We start from the raw sequence: 23,066 nt of genomic DNA, 5'->3' as shown, positions 1-23,066 counted from the left end.
ATCGACTTCGTACAAAGTAATTTGTTGTTATCTAATAGGTACTATTTTAACTGTAAGTATTAGTATAACAATACCTCATCATGACATCACATCAGTCAGTATTGAATACACAAAAAAACATTATAAATATATTAGTCTCATATGCGCGCGCGCAATGGAAGATTGTGTAAGGGACCGGCCACATCAGAGCGTCGCGTGTCTCGGGGCGCGCAACGGACGTCCGCGCCACGCCACCTGAGTGTAATTCAAAACCGGCCAAGAGCGTGTCGGACCACGCTCAGTGTAGGGTTCCGTAGTTTTCCGTATTTTTCTCAAAAACTACTGAACCTATCAAGTTCAAAACAATTTTCCTTAAAAGTACTTATAAAGTTCTACTTTTGTGATTTTTTTCATATTTTTTAAACATATGGTTCAAAAGTTAGAGGGGGGGGGCACTTTTTTTTCATTTAGGAGCGATTATTTCCGAAAATATTAATATTATCAAAAAACGATCTTAGTAAACCCTTATTCATTTTTAAATACCTATCCAACAATATATCACACATTGGGGTTGGAACGAAAAAAAATATCAGCCCCCACTTTACATGTAGGGGGGGTACCCTAATAAAACATATTTTTCCATTTTTTATTTTTGCACTTTGTTAGCGTGATTGATATACATATTGGTACCAAATTTCAGCTTTCTAGTGCTAACGGTTACTGAGATTATCCGCGGACGGACGGACGGACGGACGGACGGACGGACGGACAGACAGACAGACATGGCGAAACTATAAGGGTTCCTAGTTGACTACGGAACCCTAAAAAACGTCTCCTCAGTACATTTTGTATAGGAAGGACGTAAGACGCGCCCCAGGCGGCGTGGCGCGCCCGCGCCGCCTGGGGGCGCGTCTTACGTCTAAAATAAACACAACGGACGTGTCGTGGCGTGTCGCGGGCGTGGCGAGGACGAGGCGCGGACGGGGCGCGGACGCAATCTAAATTACACACAAGAGGTGAAAACACGGCGCGATGCGTCATTATAATAGCCTGATTTCGTTGTGGAAACGTCTTCCTCGTCCGATGATGAAGATGCGTTTGCCTTGCTGCAAATTCTCAATATGCAGAGGCACAGGAGATATTGGGTTCACCCTATGCGAAAATTATCCGAACATTACAGATATTTCGAAACCATGGAAAAGTTGCATGAATATCCGGATCTTTTTCGTACAGTCTATAAAATGTCAAATGAAAATGCAAATAATAAACCTTTGAATTCAGATTTCTTATCCCTCATGCCTGTTTGCCCCACCCAACCATACCCAGGCTGGCCCCGACTCCAAAAATAATTGATTTGTTTATAATTTGGATGTTTTGATTATTGCAATACGATAAGAAATCTGAATTCAAAGGTTTATTGTTTTTTGCGTTTTAGTTTATCCGTGTTTTGTAACGCGCTTATTTTTGAAGGCGGTTTTATATTTAAAAAAAAGTTTATTTATTTATTGATTTTAGTGGTTCCTATTGATATTATATACGTAAAGTAGTGAAAGAATTATCCTTTAACTCCTAACCATTGAGGAGTTGACCTTCCATCATCAGCTCAGCCACAAATAAAATTATTACCATCAATCGTAAATACTGGTGTACCTATGAAAAATACACTAAAAACATTACATGTGCCTATAACATTTGAAGAGCTCCCTCGATTTCTCCAAGATCCCATCATCAGACCCCGACTTGGTGCCAATGGGACCATCTCTCCTAGAAAGTCTTTATAAAGTTCTACTTTTATGATTTTTTTTCATATTTTTGGGGGGGGGACGCACTTTTTTTTCCTTTAGGAGCGATTATTTCCGAAAATATTAATATGATCAAAAAACGATCTTAGTAAAAGTAAACCCTTATTCATTTTTAAATACCTATCCAACAATATATCATACGTTGGGGTTGGAATGAAAAAAAAATCAGCCCCCACTTTACATGTAGGGGGGGTACCCTAATAAAACATTTTTTTCCATTTTTTATTTTTGCACTTTGTTGGCGTGATTGATATACATCTTGGTACCAAATTTCAGCTTTCTAGTGCTTACGGTTACTGAGATTATCCGCGGACGGACGGACGGACGGACGGACGGACGGACGGACGGACAGACAGACAGACAGAGGGAAACTATAAGGATTCCTAGTTGACTACGGAACCCTAAAAAACATTCAATCGAATTGAGAACCTCCTTTTTTTGAAGTCGGTTAAAAAAACAACCTTTATTGCCGGCCGGCAAACGGCTAACCGATTGAAACAGAAATATAAATGAAAAGAGAGAACGAATGGCGACACCTGCGTGTCGGCGATTTCAAAGGTAAGCGCACGTGCACCCGCTCTCGCTACCTACGCCCAGGTGCGGGCGCGGCTTTCGACCTTCGCGCCGTGCAATAGAATTCAATGTCGGCTGCTCGTGTGCGGTCTGTTTGTTTTATTGGCTACGTGCACGACAATTACGCCCACTACCATGTGAATTTAAAGTGGAAAATGTCAAAAAATGACATGTAAACAAACACTATATTTTAACGATTTTTCGTTAATTTTAAATAAATCGAATAACAAGAGCTACTATTTCAAGTGTAATTTAGGTAGATAGATTATAAAGACATGGATATAATACCAAAAATCAGTTTCCAAAGCATTACTCACGGTATAAACTTCCAACCCCAGACTACAGAAAGAGTCAATAAATTGGTGCTGGCAGCCGGCGTATCATGCTTCCAATTTTATCACTTATCCACGTGGATAAGACATCTGTCACTCTCACACAGACATACTTGCCAAAGCGTGACGTATACTTTATCCACGTGGATAAGTGATAAAATTGGAAGCATGATACGCCGGCAGGGCATATAAGGAATCTTGAAGAACATAGGAGTAATGGTACAAGTTCTTCGAGCTAGTGATATGGTATTTGCTAAACCTCCGTCCCATTAATGCCATATAAAACAAATCTAAACGTAAGTACGTAGTCATGTCCGCGGCCGCAGAAATATCCGACACGGGCCTATTCCCAGGCTAGGCCTGAATCTTTAAGCATAATCTTTTACGGTAGGAAAAATACTAACAGCGTATTGAACAATATTAGGTAAAGAAAGCTTAAATATAATTTATTATCAGGTTTTGTTTTGACATGTCACTTACGTTTTCTTTTCACCGTAGCTATCCATTTAGTTCTTTGATTCAATTTCCAGTGTGCTCTAAGAAACGCATAGAACGTGCAACGACTATTTATGCCATTATTTTTACAATTAACCACGAAACAACATTGAAACCCCATATCAAACATTGTATTATATTTTATGAGTTTTGATAGATGACAACCACAATCAGTGTCGATTTTGACCACCGCAAGCACTGCGATCGCTTTGCTTACCCCCTCCATGCACTTCGCACGAAGCCAATAGAATGGCGGCATTTTCAACATCAAAGGGTGAGCCTATTTTATGCAAAATTCTGTTATATCAATAACTTCTGACTTCACTAGATTATCGACATTGAATGTCGAGTATATTTATAGTATCACTTTATTTCAGTGTACGAATTTCGACACTAAAACCCCGCCCCTAAATTTGATGCGATAAGGACAATTGCTGCTCAGCGAGAAATCCTGCGTACTTAATGAAAAATACAAAAATCGAGATTTCGCTCCCGATTGTTTCCATCTCAAAAACTTAACCCATCAGGATAATGATGAAATAATCTGTGTCGGACCGTTTCGATAGTTTGGCTAATAATTGTTCTCAGTTTTGAATACCACGTCTTTCTTTGTGACAAAATTAAATTTAGCCGTTTTGACCAACTGAAAGGCTCAACTTGTTTCTTTGATAACCTAACCACAACATAAAAAAATAGAAAAAAACCCCGACACAGTGGACCGATTACCACGAAACATGGCTAAGCACACTCCCGACTAATTCAGCTTTCAAACAAAAAAAAACTAAGTCTAAATCGGTTCATCCGTTTGGTAGCTACGACGCCATAGACAGACACACACACACAGACATACAGACAGACAGACACGTCAAACTTATACCACCCCGTCGTTTTTGCTTTGGTAAAAACAAACATGCCAAAAAAGCAAAACGGTGCGACACAGATATTGATAATAATAATAAGTACATACTCGTATGTATGTGTTAAAAAATCATTGTTCTAGCTTCATAAACCAGGGAGGAAATAATGGAGAGCGTTTATATGTCCTGTTTTGCCTTAATTCAATATCATCACATATTTTTGTTGCTGATAAAATAATACATCCTATATATCAAGCGGCGCGCCACCTGTGCGACGCTCGAGTTGTGTCTGCTAGCGGCGCGTCGCTTGAGTTGCCTGCGCCGCGCCGCTTCAGTGTAATTTAAAAAACGTCTCCTCAGTACATTTTGTATAGGAAAGACGTAAGACGCGCCTCAAGCGACGCCGCCACCGCGCCGCCGCCACCTCGTTAAATTACATTCAGGCGGCGTGGCGGAGACGTCCGTTGCGCGCCCCGAGACACGCGACGCTCTGGTGTGGCCGGTACCTAAGGGCCCGCGCACACGGATGCAACAGTTGCACGGCGACATTTTTTGTCTCTGTCGTCACTCCTTAGACGCACGACAAAGACAAAAAATGTTGCCTTGCAACTGTTGCATCCGTGTGCGCGGAGCGTAACAAGGGAGCAAAATGAGATATTTACGGGGAGGGCTTCTCACATCACCTAGATGAGGTAATTTATATGTTATACTTAGATATTATTTAAAACAAAAACGCAATTTCTACCTTTTTACCAAATAAAGATTCAAGTAAGGTCAGTGCGGGCCAAAGAGTAGTATAATAGACAAATTAAGCAAAGCCTTAACTTTCGGATCTTTTTTCGTGTGGCCCTTTGTCACTATCCACTATTCCACATTTGGCATCCAAGCAAACAATTAAACGTATTAAATTATTTTTTGATTGGAAATCAGATCGGATTGCAATCCCCTGTAGAGTTACGTTCACATGTTAGCGTAAATTTTACTTTTTTGTACTATTTTAACATATCAAATTACATTACCGGATCTGGCGAGTTTCACCGGATCCGGTAGCATGACAAAAGCTCCGGATCCGGCCGGATTACCGGATCCGCCGGACCGGATTGCAATCCCTATTTGTATGCTGCCCTAATGATTAACTGGCAGATTTTTTTCAGATCACTTTTAAAAACGGTTGATCATTTAATTACTTCCCTTACACTATTAGAGAATGGCATTGGACACATAGTAAATAAAACAACCAACTTCACATGTTATGTTTATTTCTGATCTTAAATTGAATATCTACTATATATATTTCCAAAACACCTTTGCAATACCGACTGTGATAACATTTTAACTACTTACAATTTACAATGAACGCCCCGGTGTTGGGCGCGCTCGATGCTCGCGGAAACTGCCCGACATCATGCTATCAGTTCCAATGCCATTACACTGTTTGACTAGACTCCCCATTGGCATTCAAACCGGCTGGTGTTTCTGGCGATACAAATTGTAGATATTTCACGTCACTGGGCCATATTAATGTTAGGTACTAGTATGAGCAGTTTCCACTATTGTATAAATACATATAGTTAACATGCATGACATTTTTTAATAGTATATTTATAATGTTTGAATGCCGCAGCCTAACAGAACACACAGGCTATGCTATGATTTTTTTTAGATTTTTAAAGCTTTCACTGGCAACTTTTCTTAGTGTTACGAACGTATGTGACGCCTTTTCGAAAAAAGCAGTAATAAATAATACTAATAATGTTATGTTATAACATAAGTCGCCTTCGAGCATATAGTAATTTTCTGTAATTATAAATTTTCTCTTTAAACTTATTGAAAGTGCCGAAAATATAACAACATGGCATAAATTATATTTGACAAGGCGCTACCTGGTCGCGTGGCGATGATAGATAGTAGCATAGCTGTCGCTATCAATGAATAGTGATGCGCGCCGGAGTGCGGTGCGGTGCGGTGCAGCTGCGTGTTGTTAGGCCGTGGCAATATTTACTCCTGCACTATGACTGTAGCTTTAATGAATCAACTCGGTACCCTGTTTCGTTAACTGTATAAAAACTTCTACTTAGCCACATTCAGTTTTCACAAAGTAGTTAAATTACATGATTTCATATAACATTAAATACGATATTTACATTTAGTCTATACAGCGCTAAAAATTGTTTTAAATTATTATTAGTCTTCAATTTACTGACTTGTAAATCTGACCTCCTTTAGTAACCGCCAAACCGCAGAATTTAGTGATTTTCGGAATAAGATAAAGTTATTTGGTCCTTAGAAACCTATTGCAACTGACAAAGTAAACTTGACGTATACTAGCAGAATCATTTAAGAGTTTTGAAACTAATTTTATTTTATTCAAGTTCGTTCATAGGATGTAGTTCTTTGGATTCATGGTTTTTTCGACTGTTATAAAATAAATGTGCGTGCATTGCGCTACCCATCTTGTTCTGAAAACCACATCAACATTCTTGTAAAACACCGTACATTTGAATCCTGTATAAAAATGTAATGTATATTTAGAAGTAAGTATATAGCGGCTTGGTACTTTATAACCAAAGACTACAACGCCCCCAAAGTGAGGCCGCAAAAATAATTGGCGTTAGTATACAGCTGCGCTTCGTTAGCTGCTAGCTCGAGACATATAATATAAAAGTGAGACCTTAATCAATTTCTGTGCAACAATTCCTTTGGAACAACTAAAGTTTCGTAAATAATAAAGAATATACAATAAGCACAATGGCACACAAATCGGGCATATAATATACTATGAATTTGGTCCCGTAGCTCGCACATATCGCGCTTCAGCTGGCGATAAACATAGCCCGCGTACTCGTGCAACTCGCTATCTATGTTTTGTTGGATTTTGTTTTAATCGAGATGTATAAGATGGATGTTTTATATATTTATAAAAGAAATAAATGTATAACATACCAATTGCATGAATTGGCAGACACACATGTTATTCATGCACAGTGGATCGCGTCACTTGGCGAGTCGAGTTGTCCTTGAACGGAAGGGAAATATTTTAATTAAATACTTGAACGATTCCGTTCCGTTATGATTACTTCACGGCTGGCATCAGGCTCAGACTGTACCGACAATTGGGTCAAGAGTGCATGGTACGGGGGTCATATTTAAATTTACATTTAATCTTACATTTATGAGATGAAAAGAAAGCTATAAAACAAACAATAAAATTAGCTTACACATTATTTCTGATTGTGCGTTACCTATTGATTTTAGTATATGGCAAAGCTTGGCGTTAATAAAGCATGGACATAATAGTATGTTAACATGTTAGACTTCAACTTGTGACTCGAGCTCGTTGTGGACGCTCCAGCGAGTGCTCGAACGCTATTGTGTACTATTATAGTACACAATAGCGTTCGCCATTACGAGACTATAATAGTGCACTTCACAGCGCAAGCTCGGTCTCGCACCACGCACATGGTCGGCGCGGACGCCAAACACACACACACACACACTCACACACACACGCGTTACAGACATCGGCACTGCAGCGTGTGGTGTGCATCGAATTCATCTACGATAAATGATAATAGAAAAAAAACTGTAAAAAAAGATATAAAAGCGATATATGTAACATCACAATATTTTTTTGCTCAACCGTCGCGTATGATCAAATAAACTTAGCTATTATATTTATATAAAATAAACGAAAGCGAATCAGTCTCTTAAATTAATTTTAATATTACGTCTAAGTTATATGTACATGTTCCTTAAGTCATTTTTAACGTAAAAGAGTCATTATGTGGATATGCTCTTATAATAAAAAGTAACGGCTAATAATAAGTATGTATACATAAAATATGTATAGATATTCCATATGAATAATACACATAAACATCCACGTTTAATTATTAGCATTCCACACAGACTCACAAAATAGTATACATACATTGATCTGACGCATAACAATAGACATATTACATTCACTAGCTAAGTTCAATTTTACACTCCATGCACAATAATACAATGTGCTCGGCAGTAGCAAACTGGCAGTAATATAAATTTAGCCACATAAATGGATTTATTTAGGGCCAAATGAAATCCACCTCTACTGTACATGCGTCATTTAAAAATCGATAGTAATAAAAACCAAGACTAATAATTTTATATAAAATAATAAATAAAGTCCACTACGTTTCACAGTGGTCGTATATCGTGTTACAAATTTTCTAGGAAGTTCATGCTCGGACACTTTTCCTATAGTAGTAGGCATAAACCGTCCACTTTTTATCACAGCAGCGCTCACACGCCATTCGACTTCCGCTTTTACTGACTAGGATACTACTATCCAATTCATTCTCTTCAGTTTATCCGAAACGTCACGTGTAAAATATTCATACGACACTTTCGATGTCAGACGCCACCGGCAGAATAAGCTCGCCAGCGCGCCGCACACGTCCGCTACGGTCGCTCGCACAATCGATGGAGTAAAGAGTTCCAGCACCGGAGTAACGAGGGGTGCGGTTATATCAAGTCGGTGATGATGGTGCCGAACCACGCGCAGACGACCGGCAGCGCGTAGGTGAAGAGTGCCTTCTGCAGCGAGGGACGCGGCGCGGCGGCGGCGGCGCCGGCGGCGGGCGGCGCGGGCGGCTCGGGCGGCGGCGGCGCGGCGCCCACCTGCCCGCGCACCTGCACGTTGTTGGAGGCGGGGCTGTCCACGACGCCGGGCGCGGGCGCGGGCGGGCCGGCCGCGCCCGGCGGCGGCCGCGCCGTGCCCACCGCCGGCTCCACCTCCGTCTCCAGCGAGTCCTCGTCGTCCCTGCGCCCGCTATCGCCCGACCCTGCACACAAACATTACACTATTACCGAATACATAATAACAAACCATCATATATGTATATCAATATTTAACTAAAAATTAAGCATTTATTCATATTCATATTCAAAATATTTATACAAAATATAACTTTTTCTCAAACATGCAATAAAATATTGTCTTTTCTCAAACATGCAATGAAAAATTGTCTTTACGTTCCTTAAAATGGGCTGGGAAGTATCGCTTTTTGGGCGCAACAATTCGAGAGGACTGTAAAGGGATTTCATATTATTTTTTAGGCCTAGGCCTGCAAAGTAACTTTTTTAAGTAAGCTGTCAGTACTGTCATGTCACTTTTTTTTAATTTTTGTGTGACCTGGATACTTGTCACACTTGACGTTTGAGTGTATATTTGTATTTTGTCACTTAATAAATAAAATATTGTTCTTTAGAGCATTTTATTTTTTATTTTATTGTATGTTTGAGAAAAGCACTATACATGCCTCGGCGTGAAAACGGATTCCCGGCCTCGTATCCCTATCCGTATACCCACTTGGCCGGAAATCCTCATTTTCCCGGCACCTGATGTAATGTACTATTACGTTCCTTAAAATGGGCTGAGAAGTATCGCTTTTTGGGCGCAACAACTCGAGAGGACTGTAAAGGGATTTCATATAATTTTTTAGGCCTAGGCCTGCAAAGTAACTTTTTTTTATAAAATATTGTCCTTTAGAGCATTTTTTTTATTTCATTGTATGTTTGAGAAAAGCACTATACATGCCTCGGCGTGAAAACGGATTTCCGGCCAAGTGGGTATATCGGATAGGGATACGAGGCTCATTTTCCCGGCCTCTGATGTAATGTACTATTGCTAATCCGTGTATGGACGAAAACTAGATTTAGTGGTTTACACAACAACCCTATATTCCCATTACGAATTGAACGGAATAAACGTAAACAAACTGCTGTCACTATCAAAGTAATACATGCAGCTCAAGTCAGGGGTTCTTAAAGTAAGGGCCAATAACTTTTAACCAGTTATTAACGATCACTCTATTACACACTTAAAATCGTGAATCGATCGAACACGATGACTGTTATATTTTGTTATGATCCCATGACATGCAAGTCAAAATAAAAATCGGTCCAAAATTGACGAAGTTTTGTAATATCAGATAATTACAAAACCAATAATTAACACTTTCTAAACCGGGCTAATTTTCGCTACAAAAACCCATTACGCTTCTACGAGCGGTAAGTCGGGTTCTTGGTAGCGAAAGTGTTAAATTTATAACCACCTTATTATGCACCATCGTATTTCAAGACGGTTTTAATTAGCCATTAAAATTCACTACCACCTAGTCTCGAAAGTTGCTAAAAAATAATGATTCGCGGCCCGCTACTTGGTCGCCCAGGTACATTTCCACAGTGATACCCACAGAACTATATTTAGATAGAAGAAACAAGTTCATCTATTTGTATAGGGGCCGAGCGTGTCAAATTTTGTACTGAAGTTGTTTCTTGCCTGTAATTTTAAATATGTCTCAGGCTCTTGATTGTTCATAATTTTTGTGTTGTTGCAATTGAATATCACGTAACGAGGCATTTTTTATGTTTTGATTGACTTCAACTTACAAAAATTGACGCCCGAAAGCTGCAAGCTGCGATTAAAGACGGACAACTCAGTGGATTTCACTGAGTTCATTTGACACGCTAAGTAGATACGTTTGCTTGATCTATGGTATATATGACATCTGTGGTGATACCAGTGCAATAAACAAACTATCCGACAAAAACGGCTTTTTAATTTCAATAAATATACCAAAACGTTTTGAGTTGAATTTTATTTTCGTTTAAACAGAGTCATTATTTGTGTAATGGAATATGTAAAGATTTTTAATAAACTTGTAAGATTTCGGGAATTTTAATACCTCGAATGGTGCAAATTTTTTATAGCACCGGTTACACCTTTGTTTACTTATTCCGGCTAATTCAAAAAAGGAAATAGTCAGTTGGTAACAGTCGAAAGTTGTAATCTAATTAGTTGTTTGGTCGGGTCGGGTGGTATAGGTAAGTGAAATAACCTTCAGGATAGTCAGTGAGCGGGTCGCGGTCGCGGTCCTCGTCGTCGTCGGGCAGGCGGTCGCGCGCGTCCTCGTCGTCCGCGTCGTCGCCGGAGCCCGAGCCCGAGCCCGGCTCCGCCAGCGCGTGCAGCTGCGACTCCGCCGCCGCCAGCGAGTCACCTGACAACACGCACAACCTTAATACTGCCGCATTCACCTAGGAGCCCGGTTCACCTAGGAGCGTGCCTTACATCATTATTGTGCCTGAGCTGGGACTTCACATTTTTGACACATTTGTTTTGAAGTATGTTGCGATGTGGCTAAGACGTATCGTTTGCCAAATCTAGCGATTATTTACGAATTGGTTTAATCTATTAGGCCCTATGTACAAGGAGGTGCTTAAACAAATATACGATTTCTACTACTACTACTACTACAACTTATTGAAATGTAATTTGAATCGAAATGACAGACTCTGTCACAGCACTAGTTTAAAAATAAAATTGAATGATAAATGACATAATAAGTAAATCCTGCTTGATAAATGAATATCGTAAAATACTCATTAACGAAGAACCGCAAAAATGTGTTAGATTATGTTTAAAGTAAGCGATATATTGTTTTTAAGTACTTGATTTTTTTAAATACTATTACAGGATTTTATTTAAAATTTCATTAGGTCGCGTTAGTTTACGTTTTGTGGACGCTGTCATGTGTCAAAAATGTGAACTTACAGCTCCCAGGACAATAGGTTGTACTATCGTAAAACATTGCGGCACCCAAGCAGACATCGGACATTGGGCGTCATTTGTTTGACGATATCAGAATATTGCACCTTAGAAATAACGGCAAGTGTAGGATTGAGGACAAGATAAGATAGATAGTGTGACATACTGTCGTCCTTCCACTGCACCTCGACGCCGTTGTAGGCGTCCTTGAGGCGCGCGGTGAGCGCGGGCAGCGCGTCGAGCTGCGCGCGCGCCACGGCGGGCGCCGCGCGCGCCGCGCCGCGCACCTCCGGGTTGGCGGCCAGCGCCTCGCTGCCCTCGCCCGCCGAACTCAACGTGTAGCTGACAAACAAAATCACATTTCACCATTATTTTATACTTCTTCTCAACACCGCAAAGATAATGGAGTATAATAAAAACTTATTGCAAACTTGATTGTGTACTTATTGTATACTTGAGTATGTAGTTTCATGTGCTGTGTCTACCTCGATTGGGAATAATAGCGGCTAATTGTCAAAGTATACATTAAATTTACCCCCTTATTCATAAACGTACTCAAGCCGATAAAGTTCGTTTGTCCTTTTCCGACGTCTTAGTGTGATAGAAAAGGACAAACGAACTTTATCGGCTTGATAACTTTAGAGTACGTTTATGAATAAGGGGGTAAACATATTAACGAGAGATAACGACACGACGCTGTTGTCGAGGAGCATTTATGAAGAAGCATACGCGTTATTATTGTACTTTTTCATCACACTCGCACACTAAATGTGATTTTGCACGCAGGCGGAGCGTGAGTTATAGAAAAATCGTTCTCCCAAGGGAGTTATGAAATTAACTTTTTTTTATCTTTTTACATATTTTTATATTGCGAGTGTGATGAAAAACATTGTGTTAACTCGGGGAGTATGAATATTACAAACTCGAGTCTTTAAATCGCTCCGGCAAGCCGTCGCGATTTAACTTACTCTCGTTAGTAGTATTCAAGTTCCTCCCCTTGTTGCACAATGTACTATTAGTCAGTCGCAAACTGCGTGCTACAGCTTTCCGCAACCAATTTGGGAGCGATGTGTATTAGTTCATTGACACATAAAGGCTAAGTAAAAAATGTACTTCGTATACTCGTTTAAATGGCGCCACACTTTTGGTTGATATTTACTCAGATAAGAAATATAAATATTAAACTTTTCTAAAGTTTTAATCCCATGCTGAAAGATGGCGGTAAATGAGCTGTACTACAGAATTAACAGAATTAACTTTGTCAATAAGCCTATCACTATATTATATTCTCATTGTATGTACTTAACAGTCGGCAGCTGTCAAATATATGAATGTCAAACCTATCCTTGAAATGTGAGAAGAGGGTTGGGTACCTGGCGGTGTGCGTGCCGTTGAAGCAGGGCGCGCTGGTGACGCTGGCGGGGCTGCACAGCAGCGCGGGCAGGTGGCTCCAGTAGTGGTGCGTGGCGCGCACGCGCAGCCGCGTCTCGCGCACCAGCTTCTCCAGCGCCGGCCCTGCCCACTCCGACCCTGAACCGACAGACATTTCGTTCCATACTATTCTATATTATTTACTGAGCCTGCAGGCAGCTCTAGTCGTGTTTTAATGAATACTAAGTGCGTTTTCACATTATCCGATCCGGCGGGGAATCGAACCCAGGTCTCCCGCGTGACAGGCGGGGATACTTACCACTATACTACCGAAGATCATCCGATACCGGATGTAAGACCGATATCCCATACATTACAGGCGCCACCTTGAATTTTTTTCCATTGTGACCCTTCCGATATCGGATCGGATAATGTGAAACAGGACTAAGGGCGATAGCCCTGGGCGCATAAACCGTGAGTCGCACTCACCGTGGCCGTCTTCCGCCTTGGCGGCGGGCTTCTTCTTCTTGGAGCCCCGCTTGCCGGCAAACTCGTACGACCTGAAGTCGATTTCAGCTCCTCCGGCGGGCTCGGGTTCCGCGTCTCGTTTCCGTCTCTCGTGTTCTTCGTACGCTTCTAAATTAATATTTCCCCTCATATACTGCAAGAATCGCTCTCTCGACTTGGCATGTTCGGCCATCTCGTCAGTTATCTTTTTGATTCCTTCTGGTGTCCTCAGGCTGAGGAGGGAAGGATCGTCGTTGAGTAGACTCTCGAAGGAGGCTTCGATTTCGAAATCGTCTACGTCATTAGCGACGAGGCGGCGCGGCGCGGGCGGCGCGGGCGGCGGCGGCGCGCGCGGCGAGCGGCGGCTGCGCTCGGGCGCGAAGAAGGCGCCGCCGCCGCCGCCGCCGCCACCGCCGCCCAGCACCGGCTTGCCGCACCCGGCGAAGATCTTCTGGGAGATCTCTTGGTTGTGCTCTTGAAAACTCATTATGGCCTCTGATATCTTTATGTCGATCGGTTCCACGACCATGGCGATATTAAATGGACCGAGAAGTCGATCGGCTACCTTTTCCACGGCGTCTGAAAAAAGAAAAGTCGCCATCAGATATAATGTACAAGAGCGGTGAAGGTGCTCAGTGCTTATTAAAGACGCAATTATTACAGACACGCGTCTATAGCTTCGCATTCGACACCTCCGATGCAACTGATGGCAACTATACAAGGGGATAAAGTTGTTGGTTGACACTCGAACAAGCGAAAAACATACTTGAGAGTTGCGGGGCATTGGAGGCAGGAGAGTAAAAGTCAACGGCCAGAAGTGTAAAACAAGTCAAGTGAAGAAATAGTAATGTTGGTGGATACGTACCGACGTAGGCGTCCCAGTTGTCGGCGAGGTCGGCGTGCGCGGGCAGGCAGCCGCGCAGCACGTTGTGGCAGTAGCGGCTGCAGGCGGGCGCCGCACCCGCGCCGCACGCGCCGCACCAGCGCAGCCGCGCCCACGCCGCCGCGCACTCCTCGCCCACGCCCACCTGCCGCACACCACCACACTGCATCACATCGCTCTCACAACACACCTCACACGCATTTAAACCCTATCCGTATCCGAATGCGCCTTCCAACGAGGCCGCGTGCGCAACGCTATGAATAGCTGTGCGTATTCACATTTTGAATCATATAATTTAGCAAGAGTTATACTTTTACATATTTACAGTGTGTCGTCCCGTTCACAATAGGATTCATATTCAGGGTTTAATTCTACCATCAACATTATACTAACCGAAATATCAAAATCAACTGATGTCCCACAAAATTCGCAATTCGCAGTAACCGCATAAAAAAGTAGTTGAGTTATAATAAAATCGAACCCTCCATTTAAGTCCCCTCAGTGGAAGCGCCATAAGAAGTAGAGGTGGATCGCCATTTGACACACATTCGCATTAACCTCGTACAACAGTAAAATAAAACGTAAAAAAATGTTATGAATGCAGAAGCAGCTGGTGCAGCACATCTCGCGTTGGAATCACGCTTTGTCATTCCTCTTAAAACTTCTAATTAGGTCCATTAAAATAGGTATAGGTCCTATAATCGTCGAAAATTGTCGTTACGCCTCGGGCATGACGCAAATCTGTATAACTTCAGAGTCAGATGTAGGTACGACTTAAGGTATGATAATTATAATATTAATAAGTACAACATAGCTCCGATCGGAAACACATTTAATATTCTCATCACATGACCCTATTGGTAGACCTTGGTGACATCTAAGTGCAATGCAAATAGTGTTTGGAAACGCTTGTATTAGATTATAGGCAAGACTTGAGACGTTGCCGGGTTCGGCAAGGGACGGGTCACGGGACGGCGGGCGGGAACAGAAACAATGGCACAAGTGGAGCGCGGACGCAGGAGGCGCGCGGCCCGCGCGCCGTGACACACGCGGGACGGGGCAACGCTCGCCAAACGAGCGCTGAAACTGTGACTCACGCCCGGGCTGATGTCAGCTCGCAGAGGTCATCTTAACGTCTTCGATATCGATTTGCTTAAATTACACATTTAAATGTTGAGCCGGTTGTTATAAAATATTTTGTGCGTTAAGAATTGATAATTAAGGTCGGCATTGGTTACGATAAATATGCCGCTAAAGGTGCACAATAACTTATTCAATGTTGAGAACTTCGCTTAGCATACTAAATGAATCACGCTAATCTATACATAATGGTCGAACAAGAGGGGTGCGTCATCTTTTACTAAGTTACTTCTCGTAAGTTATTTGTACTATTATTTGTAAGTATACGAAATAGGTAGTTGCTGTTTAACCTACTACATAAAAAAATGTACAACTGTTTCACAGTAAAACCTATTTCAGGAATACATCATTTCGACTGAATTCTGATTTTCCATCTTGCTCGAATTATTCTACATACAAACAAGTAGTGGTTACAGAAGCTACTTATGCCTGCTGGAAGCTTCTCGCTTACTTAATTAGTGCCTTTTGTTTTTAACAGGAAAATATATATATACCTATATTAAAAATAATAGTAAAATAAAAAAAAAATGTCTAAGTGCAATGTTTGATGAAAACATAACAAAAGATGAAAAATGTGAGTAGGTAGGTACATGTACAATGAGTTGGTAGGTCGTGGCTCGGCGCCGGCGGCGCGCGTCTATTAATAACGACCATCAGTTCGCACGCGGACGCACTAGCGGAGGAGCCGCACAGCGCGCTCACGTTGCGAGCTTCACCAACAAACACTGTCAATATTCGCTTTAAGCATTATTAATTAGCACCTAGGCGAGCCGGCTTCGCTCGGAATCGCGAAAATTATCACAACTCGCAAATTCGCGTTATCCGGGACGTATGACTACCGAGATCGATTTTTCACCCTCGAAACCCCCCACATACTTAATCAATTTCAGCAAAATCATAACATCTGTTTCCTAGGTCGCCGTGTATACATATAAATCAAAATACAATAATTGCTCGTTTAAAGTATTATATTATATATAATAAATATATAGATTATTTTATTTATTTTATTATTTGTCCTTTTTAGTACTCATTTGGGAGGCATGTGTGGTATGGGGGCCGAAGCCAACAGAACAGAGGCCCTTTCAGACAATGTACTCTAAATGTAATGTGACTATTATTATGGCAACGAACAGTCATTACATCAAAAGATACAATAGATGGAATACAGAAAAGACAAACAGTGCCGAAAATTTTACAAATAGGTATTGTTCAATAATTAAGAAAGTTGATACTGAGCGGTAGAAATAGATTTTTCGCGCAACCTAACCGGCAGCGTGACATTTTTACCGATAATCTTGTACGAGTTGTACCTACATATAATATGCAGAAAAAGTATAAATGCAGTCAATTAAGCCTACGAAATACAGTAACAGGGACAATATAAATGGTAATTAAGTAATAACTTCAATGAGTTATAAATACAAAAAGGATAGACTAATTATTTTAGTGTATGACAATAATGATACTGATGTATACTATAAATTATTATATACTGCAGGATTAGGATATCCTTTACCACTATCCAAAGTTCACGTGCAGATTATTTCGCAAGTGCTGGTGTAATTCGCTTAGCTGGCAGTAAATAGTATGTCTAAAAACAAATAGGGATGTTCCAATATATGTACACACATTTAGTATTTTTATCTTATTATCAGTTTAATATTCTATTTCTTCACTACGACGGTAATAAGTTAACAAATAGAAAACAACAATATGATATGCTTCATTCTGTCCTGCTAATGCTAATTAATGTCAAGATCGGTCTGTTTAATGAAACTTTAGGCAAAGCTAGCAATTTGTTATCGAACGAAATACACATGTAAATATTTATGAATGACATTCGATTTTCGCAAATGCAAAGTATGTAAGAGGTTTTCTATAATCTTCTCCTGATATGACAAGAATAAACACAAAACAAGAAGTATTAGCGGAATAGTTTGAGCCTTTCATGGCTGGAACAAAGGCAAGAGGGAAGGGAGATTAGGAAAGGCGGCATCGGCATTGGCGGAAGGTTGTGCCGGCCGGAGTGAGAGTGAGTGAGTGTTACCTGCATCATGTTGCGCACGACGTCGGCGCCGGCGCGCAGCGCCTTGTGGAAGGTGCGCGTGGCCACGAAGGCGCGCCGCAGCTGCACCGACAGCTTGTGCGGCACGTCCTCGAACGGCTGGATCTCGCGCATGTGCTCGTTCACGCATTTCAAGTACCTGCAGTATACCAATTCAATATTAATACTACACTGGAAACCGTTTAGTGTAGTTTTGCTTATGTGATGATTGATCAATTTTTGGGATGATTTTTTATGTGTGTATACTGTGGTAACTTGGCTTAGTAACTGGCAACATTACTCGGGTAAATATCATCGAGGTTTTTAAAAGTCCGGGTTCAAGCATGGTAAAATATTGTACGAAGAAGCTTATACCTTAATATAATAGGAGTTACCTTTTCATTAAAAAAATGTACTTTGTATCTACGTAGGAGGTAAATATTACATGGAAAGCGGGGGTTACGGCAATCAAGTTAGTCATTGTGGTTTATTACTTATACGGGATATAAATAATATTGATTCCTTTATTTAAAAACAGGGTTAAATGACTGGATGCCCAATGAATCTGAGTCACAAGATATTTTTTATCTCTTCTTTGTTCTAAATAAGAGTTATTTGATTTTCCTTTAAGCGGCTTGTACCTAATGACATTTTTATAACTTGTTTAGCTACATTCAAATTGAAGCCCAAACGCAACGTGTTTTGAATGAATAACCGATTGGAGGGTTCATATATTAAAATGTATAAAATATACTTAGCACTTACTTTTCATCGAAACTATATTGAGCGTTGAGCACGCTGAACATCTTCTGATAAAGTATGCCAAAGAAGTGATCCATCATGTGCTCGAAGTTGGTATCGCCGAGAGTGTAGTACCTGACAACATACAAATCATCCTTGCATCAGTAAAAAAGTCGTTAACAATGATATAGATACGAAACTCCAATTCAGTATGTTTTTTACTATAAATCGCGACATTTTGACGTCGAGTGATACAAGAATAGGGACGGTCAGATATTGGGAACGCCGCCATTGTGATTTCGCTATGGTTCCTGAACCCATTATAGCAAACTTATGATATTTGGGTATATAAAGTAGTGTATGCAACTAAATATTCATAATTAAGCATTACAGCACTCGTGTGATGCTATTATGAAACTCGCCTTAGGCTCGTTTCATATACCCGCACTAGTGTTGTAATGCCCTTCATTATGTACAGCTCATTATCATTATAAACACCCGCAAGGGTGGTTAAATTGAAAATGTAAATCTGATAGTTTTTTACGAATTAAAAAAAGTTTTCAAGACACGTGTATAGGTGAAAAACTTAAGAAAGTCACCTGTTGTATGTGTGAGTGACGTGTTCGAATAGGCGTTTGTTTTGTTTGTGTTACTAATTTTAAATATGTGTTCTCTATTCGAACACGTCACTCACACATACAACAGGTGACTTTCTTAAGTTTTTCACCTATACGATTTTATTTCTACTGTAATATTTATTATAATAGCCATGTTTGGTGAAAGTATCATAGATTTTCTTTGGTAAACTTCGGAGATAAGGGGGAACGGTATTATTTACATATTCCATCAAAAAACATTTTTTCCACAAAGAAAAAAAAAATGGTTTTGACGTGTTGTATGAGCTCTTTCTAACGATCATACCCTACTACTAAATAAATAAACTACTACTAAAAAACTAAAACAACTAAATAAATAAACACTTGAATATACAATTTTAGAACTATAAACTATAGCAGACATTTCAAAACTAAAATATTGGAAAAATTTCAACACAGGTCCGCTTTAATATGCCTATTGCATGATAGGATAGGATACACTCAAAATAGATATTATCGTAATAGTAGTAAGTAATGAGGCTGAAGTTTTTTTTTTAAATCTTATTTTTGTCGAGGCTTTGGACACTCTGGGTGAACATGTCAGCCTCAAGGCTGAAGTATGCAAGCATGGTGTGGTATGGTATGAGTTACCGTTCTAGTTGTTCGAAGAGCTGCTCGAAGACGTACGAGTGCTGCTCGTAGATCATGCCGTACGTTCGCTTGAACATGGCGTGGAAGCCCTCGCGCGAGATCTGCAGCAGCTTGCGGAAGAAGTCTGCAACCACAACACAACGATAACAATAACACTAGCGTAATACTATACTTGGACGCGAAACGATACATCTGTAATCATCACCCTCCTTGCGCTATCCCGGCAATTGCCACGGCTCATGGGAACCTGGGGTCCACTTTAACAACTTGCGTAGGCACTACTTTCACAAGAAAGAAAGCGACTGCCATCTGACCTTGCAACCCGAAGGGTAACTAGGCCTTATTGGGATTAGCCCGGTTTCCTCACGATGTTTTCCTTCACCGAAAAGCGACATGATATCAAGTGACATTTTACACATGAGTTCCGAGAAACTCTTGGTACAATCGAACAAACTGATTCATGACAATCATGACCCACTTGGCAGATAATTCGTTTGAATCTGTCAAACCTGTAAGGTCTACCGTATGTCTATCGCTTATAATGTATTTAGATCGTTTTAAATATCTACTAACTAAATTATGTCACTACACACATTTCAGTGTCTAATAAAATGATAACAAGTTCGTCATCAAGGAAACCCTATCTGCAAGCGTATTTCGATCTACTTACATTAAGATAGTTTGGCAAAATGAGCTTATGATACACACCAAAATTCAGTAGGTTCGATAGTACGAGCCGGGGTTAAAATCCGCGACCTCCAGATTGAAAATCGCACGCAGTTACCGCTAGGCCACCAGCCCTTCAAAACACTTAAAAACGCTTGAAAAGATATATCTTTAATAAATTGTCATTAAAAAGATTAAGTAAATAGATTCATTAAAATTGAGTAAGTCTCGACACAGTTCCGAGCGTGCAACAGAACATTTTCCATGTAGAAAGAAACGCTCGTATCCCGTTTGACCTTGCCACCCCTCTTGCTTCAATATAAGGCCTGATTCGTAACGGATTTGAATTTTTTTTAATGCTGGCATATAGAACTAAAGACAGATATCCTTTTTTTGGTTTTTATATTGACATTACTAGTGTCACAAAATTATGTAGACATCGTTTTTTATTGCGTACGAGCTGTAAAAACCAAAAAAAGATGAATCAACGTGGACGCCGTGAACAGATTGTCACCAAATGGATGGAAAATACACAGCGACCGAACTTCATCGCAAAACAATTAAAAATTCCAAGAAGTATACCGTTGATACGGTTCTCAAACGATACTTTAAGACCTTTGTCTACCGCTCAGAAACCTCGAACCGTAGAACATGGTGGTGCTCGGGATCCTAGGCTAGGCAGGAAAATCATTAAGACGATTTGCAACAACCGAAGTATATCCCGTATATAGCTAAAAAAAACTCTACAACTCAGTCAATGGTGAGACGTGCCAAGGAACGGGCTGCTATGTCAAAAAAGAAGTGCCGAAAACATCAGAAAAGCAAAAACGTGCAATCAAAACCAGGTCTCGAAAGCTATACGATTTTCTGGGTACAGACAATTTTCACTTGATTTTGGATGACGAAACATAAGTGAAGGCGGACTTTTCAACACTTCCTTGCAATCAGTTTTATTTATGCTATAGCTGATGGAGAAATTCTTCCAGATTTGGAAACTACCATAGGAATGGAGAAGTTTGGCTCTAAGTATCAGGTTTGGCAGGCAATTTGCCCTTGCGGTGATCGCAGCAGTGCATATGTTACAACTGGCACAATCAATAAACATAAAGTATTTACATCAATGAATGCTTAAAGAAACGGTTAATACCATTCATTTGAAAACACGAATCCTCAGCATTATTTTGGCCGGATTTAGCTACAGCCCACTATGCAACGGATACCCTAAACTTCCTCAAACAACATGATGTCTAGATCGTGCCTAAAGCACTAAATCCGCCAAATATTCCACAGTGCCGCCCTGTAGAAAGGTATTGGGCCCTGGTCAAAGGAATCTTACGTAAGACAGGTAAGACTGCCAGCAATCAGCAAGACTTCCTGAGAAAGTGGAACGCAGCGAGCAGAAAAGTGGCTAACGACACTATCGCACGTCTGATGGAGGGCATTCGACAAAAATTGCGGCGGGAGTGGGAGAAGAAGTAGAATTTAAATAATAGTCACAAGATATGAATTTTGTACTGGTTTTTAAATATAATATCATTTATTTATTGATTAAAAAAATGTACACAGCATTACAGCGGACTAATACACTGTGAAATTTATAAGTTTTATAACAGACGTATTTATACAACTAGGTACATAATACAATCTAAAAAGGTAAAAAAGAAAAATACAGATAAACTAATACAAGACAGAAGATTCACGTTTATCCATCATCTCACAGAACCTCATACATTCTTTACACAGATCCAACCAACTACTTGCAAATACATCACATTCCGGTGCTGATGCGAGTAGCGCATTAATATACTGTAGAGGGCGGACAAGTGGTGATTTGCCATGGGATACAGTAAGTGTTTTAGGCACAGCTAAAAGTTGACAACTTCGTGGTCTGAAATTAGATTGGGCCTTAGCTATAGATGGAACGAACAGGCGGACAACCTGTGCAACCAATTCCGGGCAGTCAGAGTTTCCTCGTAAGACATTACACGCAGTAGTCAAGAGTGCATAGTTGCGCCTTACCTCCAAGGAATAAATCATATATATTGTTGTCAATTAAACTACTATGCTGACAGATCGTTCGAAAATACAGATTTTGAATTTTTTCAAATCCGTTAAGAATCAGGCCTTAGTCGGAAGATTCGTTTAATAAGTAGGGCAGAGGCAGTTTCCCGTTGCGACTGTTGCGAGTGGTCGTTGGGTAATTGCGCCGGTGAACGGGACCGCCGGCGCCGGCGCCGGCTCTCCAAACATGGCTCGGCGCTCGCAACACTTCTCTCGGCGTTCGCGCTGTCGCCTTGCACATTACGACATTCCTATATCACAAACTTGCGCCGCGCCGCCCCCGCCTATCATCGCTTACATCAACTACTACAATACTGTTAGTTTATCTTATAAATCTATCACTTACTACTTTATGGATTTAAGGTAAGTACTTTCAACACTACTTAAGTACGAGTACGTACTATGTACATATATACGTTTTTTACTCTCATACAGAAATTATTTTAGTAAGGACAGCATTGCCACTGGTAATCGTACTCACGCTCAGGCTATAATAGGATTAAATGTTTCTTGATATTCCAATCAAAAACAACGCTTATACATTATGTGCAATATTAATTGACCCAGGGCCCTGCTGTGGTGACTGTCGGTCGTTAAATTGATATTAACTATAGTCTCGTATAGTACGTTTCATTAAAATCATATTCTTAGCGCTATCCCGGGTTCGACGACTGCGCAAACTCGAGTTTTGCAATATTTTACTTACTCCCCGTGTTGGACAACGTAAGTACCATTTTTCTTCTGATGATGAAGTGGTTCGTCGCGCACACCGTA

At 40.7% G+C, this 23,066-nt stretch overlaps 1 protein-coding gene across 1 annotated transcript in view; it reads right to left on the bottom strand.

Moving 5' to 3' along the window:
• Positions 1-5,280: 5,280 nt before the first annotated feature.
• Positions 5,281-23,066, bottom strand: part of LOC125240857 (glypican-4) — an 85,091-nt gene continuing 67,305 nt past the window's right edge. The window contains exons 3-11 of the mRNA XM_048148998.1: positions 19,566-19,689; positions 18,343-18,453; positions 17,581-17,737; positions 14,373-14,535; positions 13,490-14,086; positions 13,003-13,159; positions 11,796-11,971; positions 10,923-11,081; positions 5,281-8,864 (exon numbers count right to left, since the gene is read on the bottom strand). Of these exons, the coding sequence (XP_048004955.1) occupies positions 8,545-8,864; positions 10,923-11,081; positions 11,796-11,971; positions 13,003-13,159; positions 13,490-14,086; positions 14,373-14,535; positions 17,581-17,737; positions 18,343-18,453; positions 19,566-19,689 (1,964 nt within the window). The 3' untranslated portion in view covers positions 5,281-8,544. The remainder of the gene's footprint in view (positions 8,865-10,922; positions 11,082-11,795; positions 11,972-13,002; positions 13,160-13,489; positions 14,087-14,372; positions 14,536-17,580; positions 17,738-18,342; positions 18,454-19,565; positions 19,690-23,066) is intronic.

The sequence above is a fragment of the Leguminivora glycinivorella genome, chromosome Z (assembly GCF_023078275.1).
Source record: "Leguminivora glycinivorella isolate SPB_JAAS2020 chromosome Z, LegGlyc_1.1, whole genome shotgun sequence".
Classification (NCBI taxonomy): domain Eukaryota; kingdom Metazoa; phylum Arthropoda; class Insecta; order Lepidoptera; family Tortricidae; genus Leguminivora; species Leguminivora glycinivorella.
The sequence above is the reverse complement of the archived record's forward strand: the minus strand, read 5'-3'. Positions and strand labels throughout refer to the sequence as shown.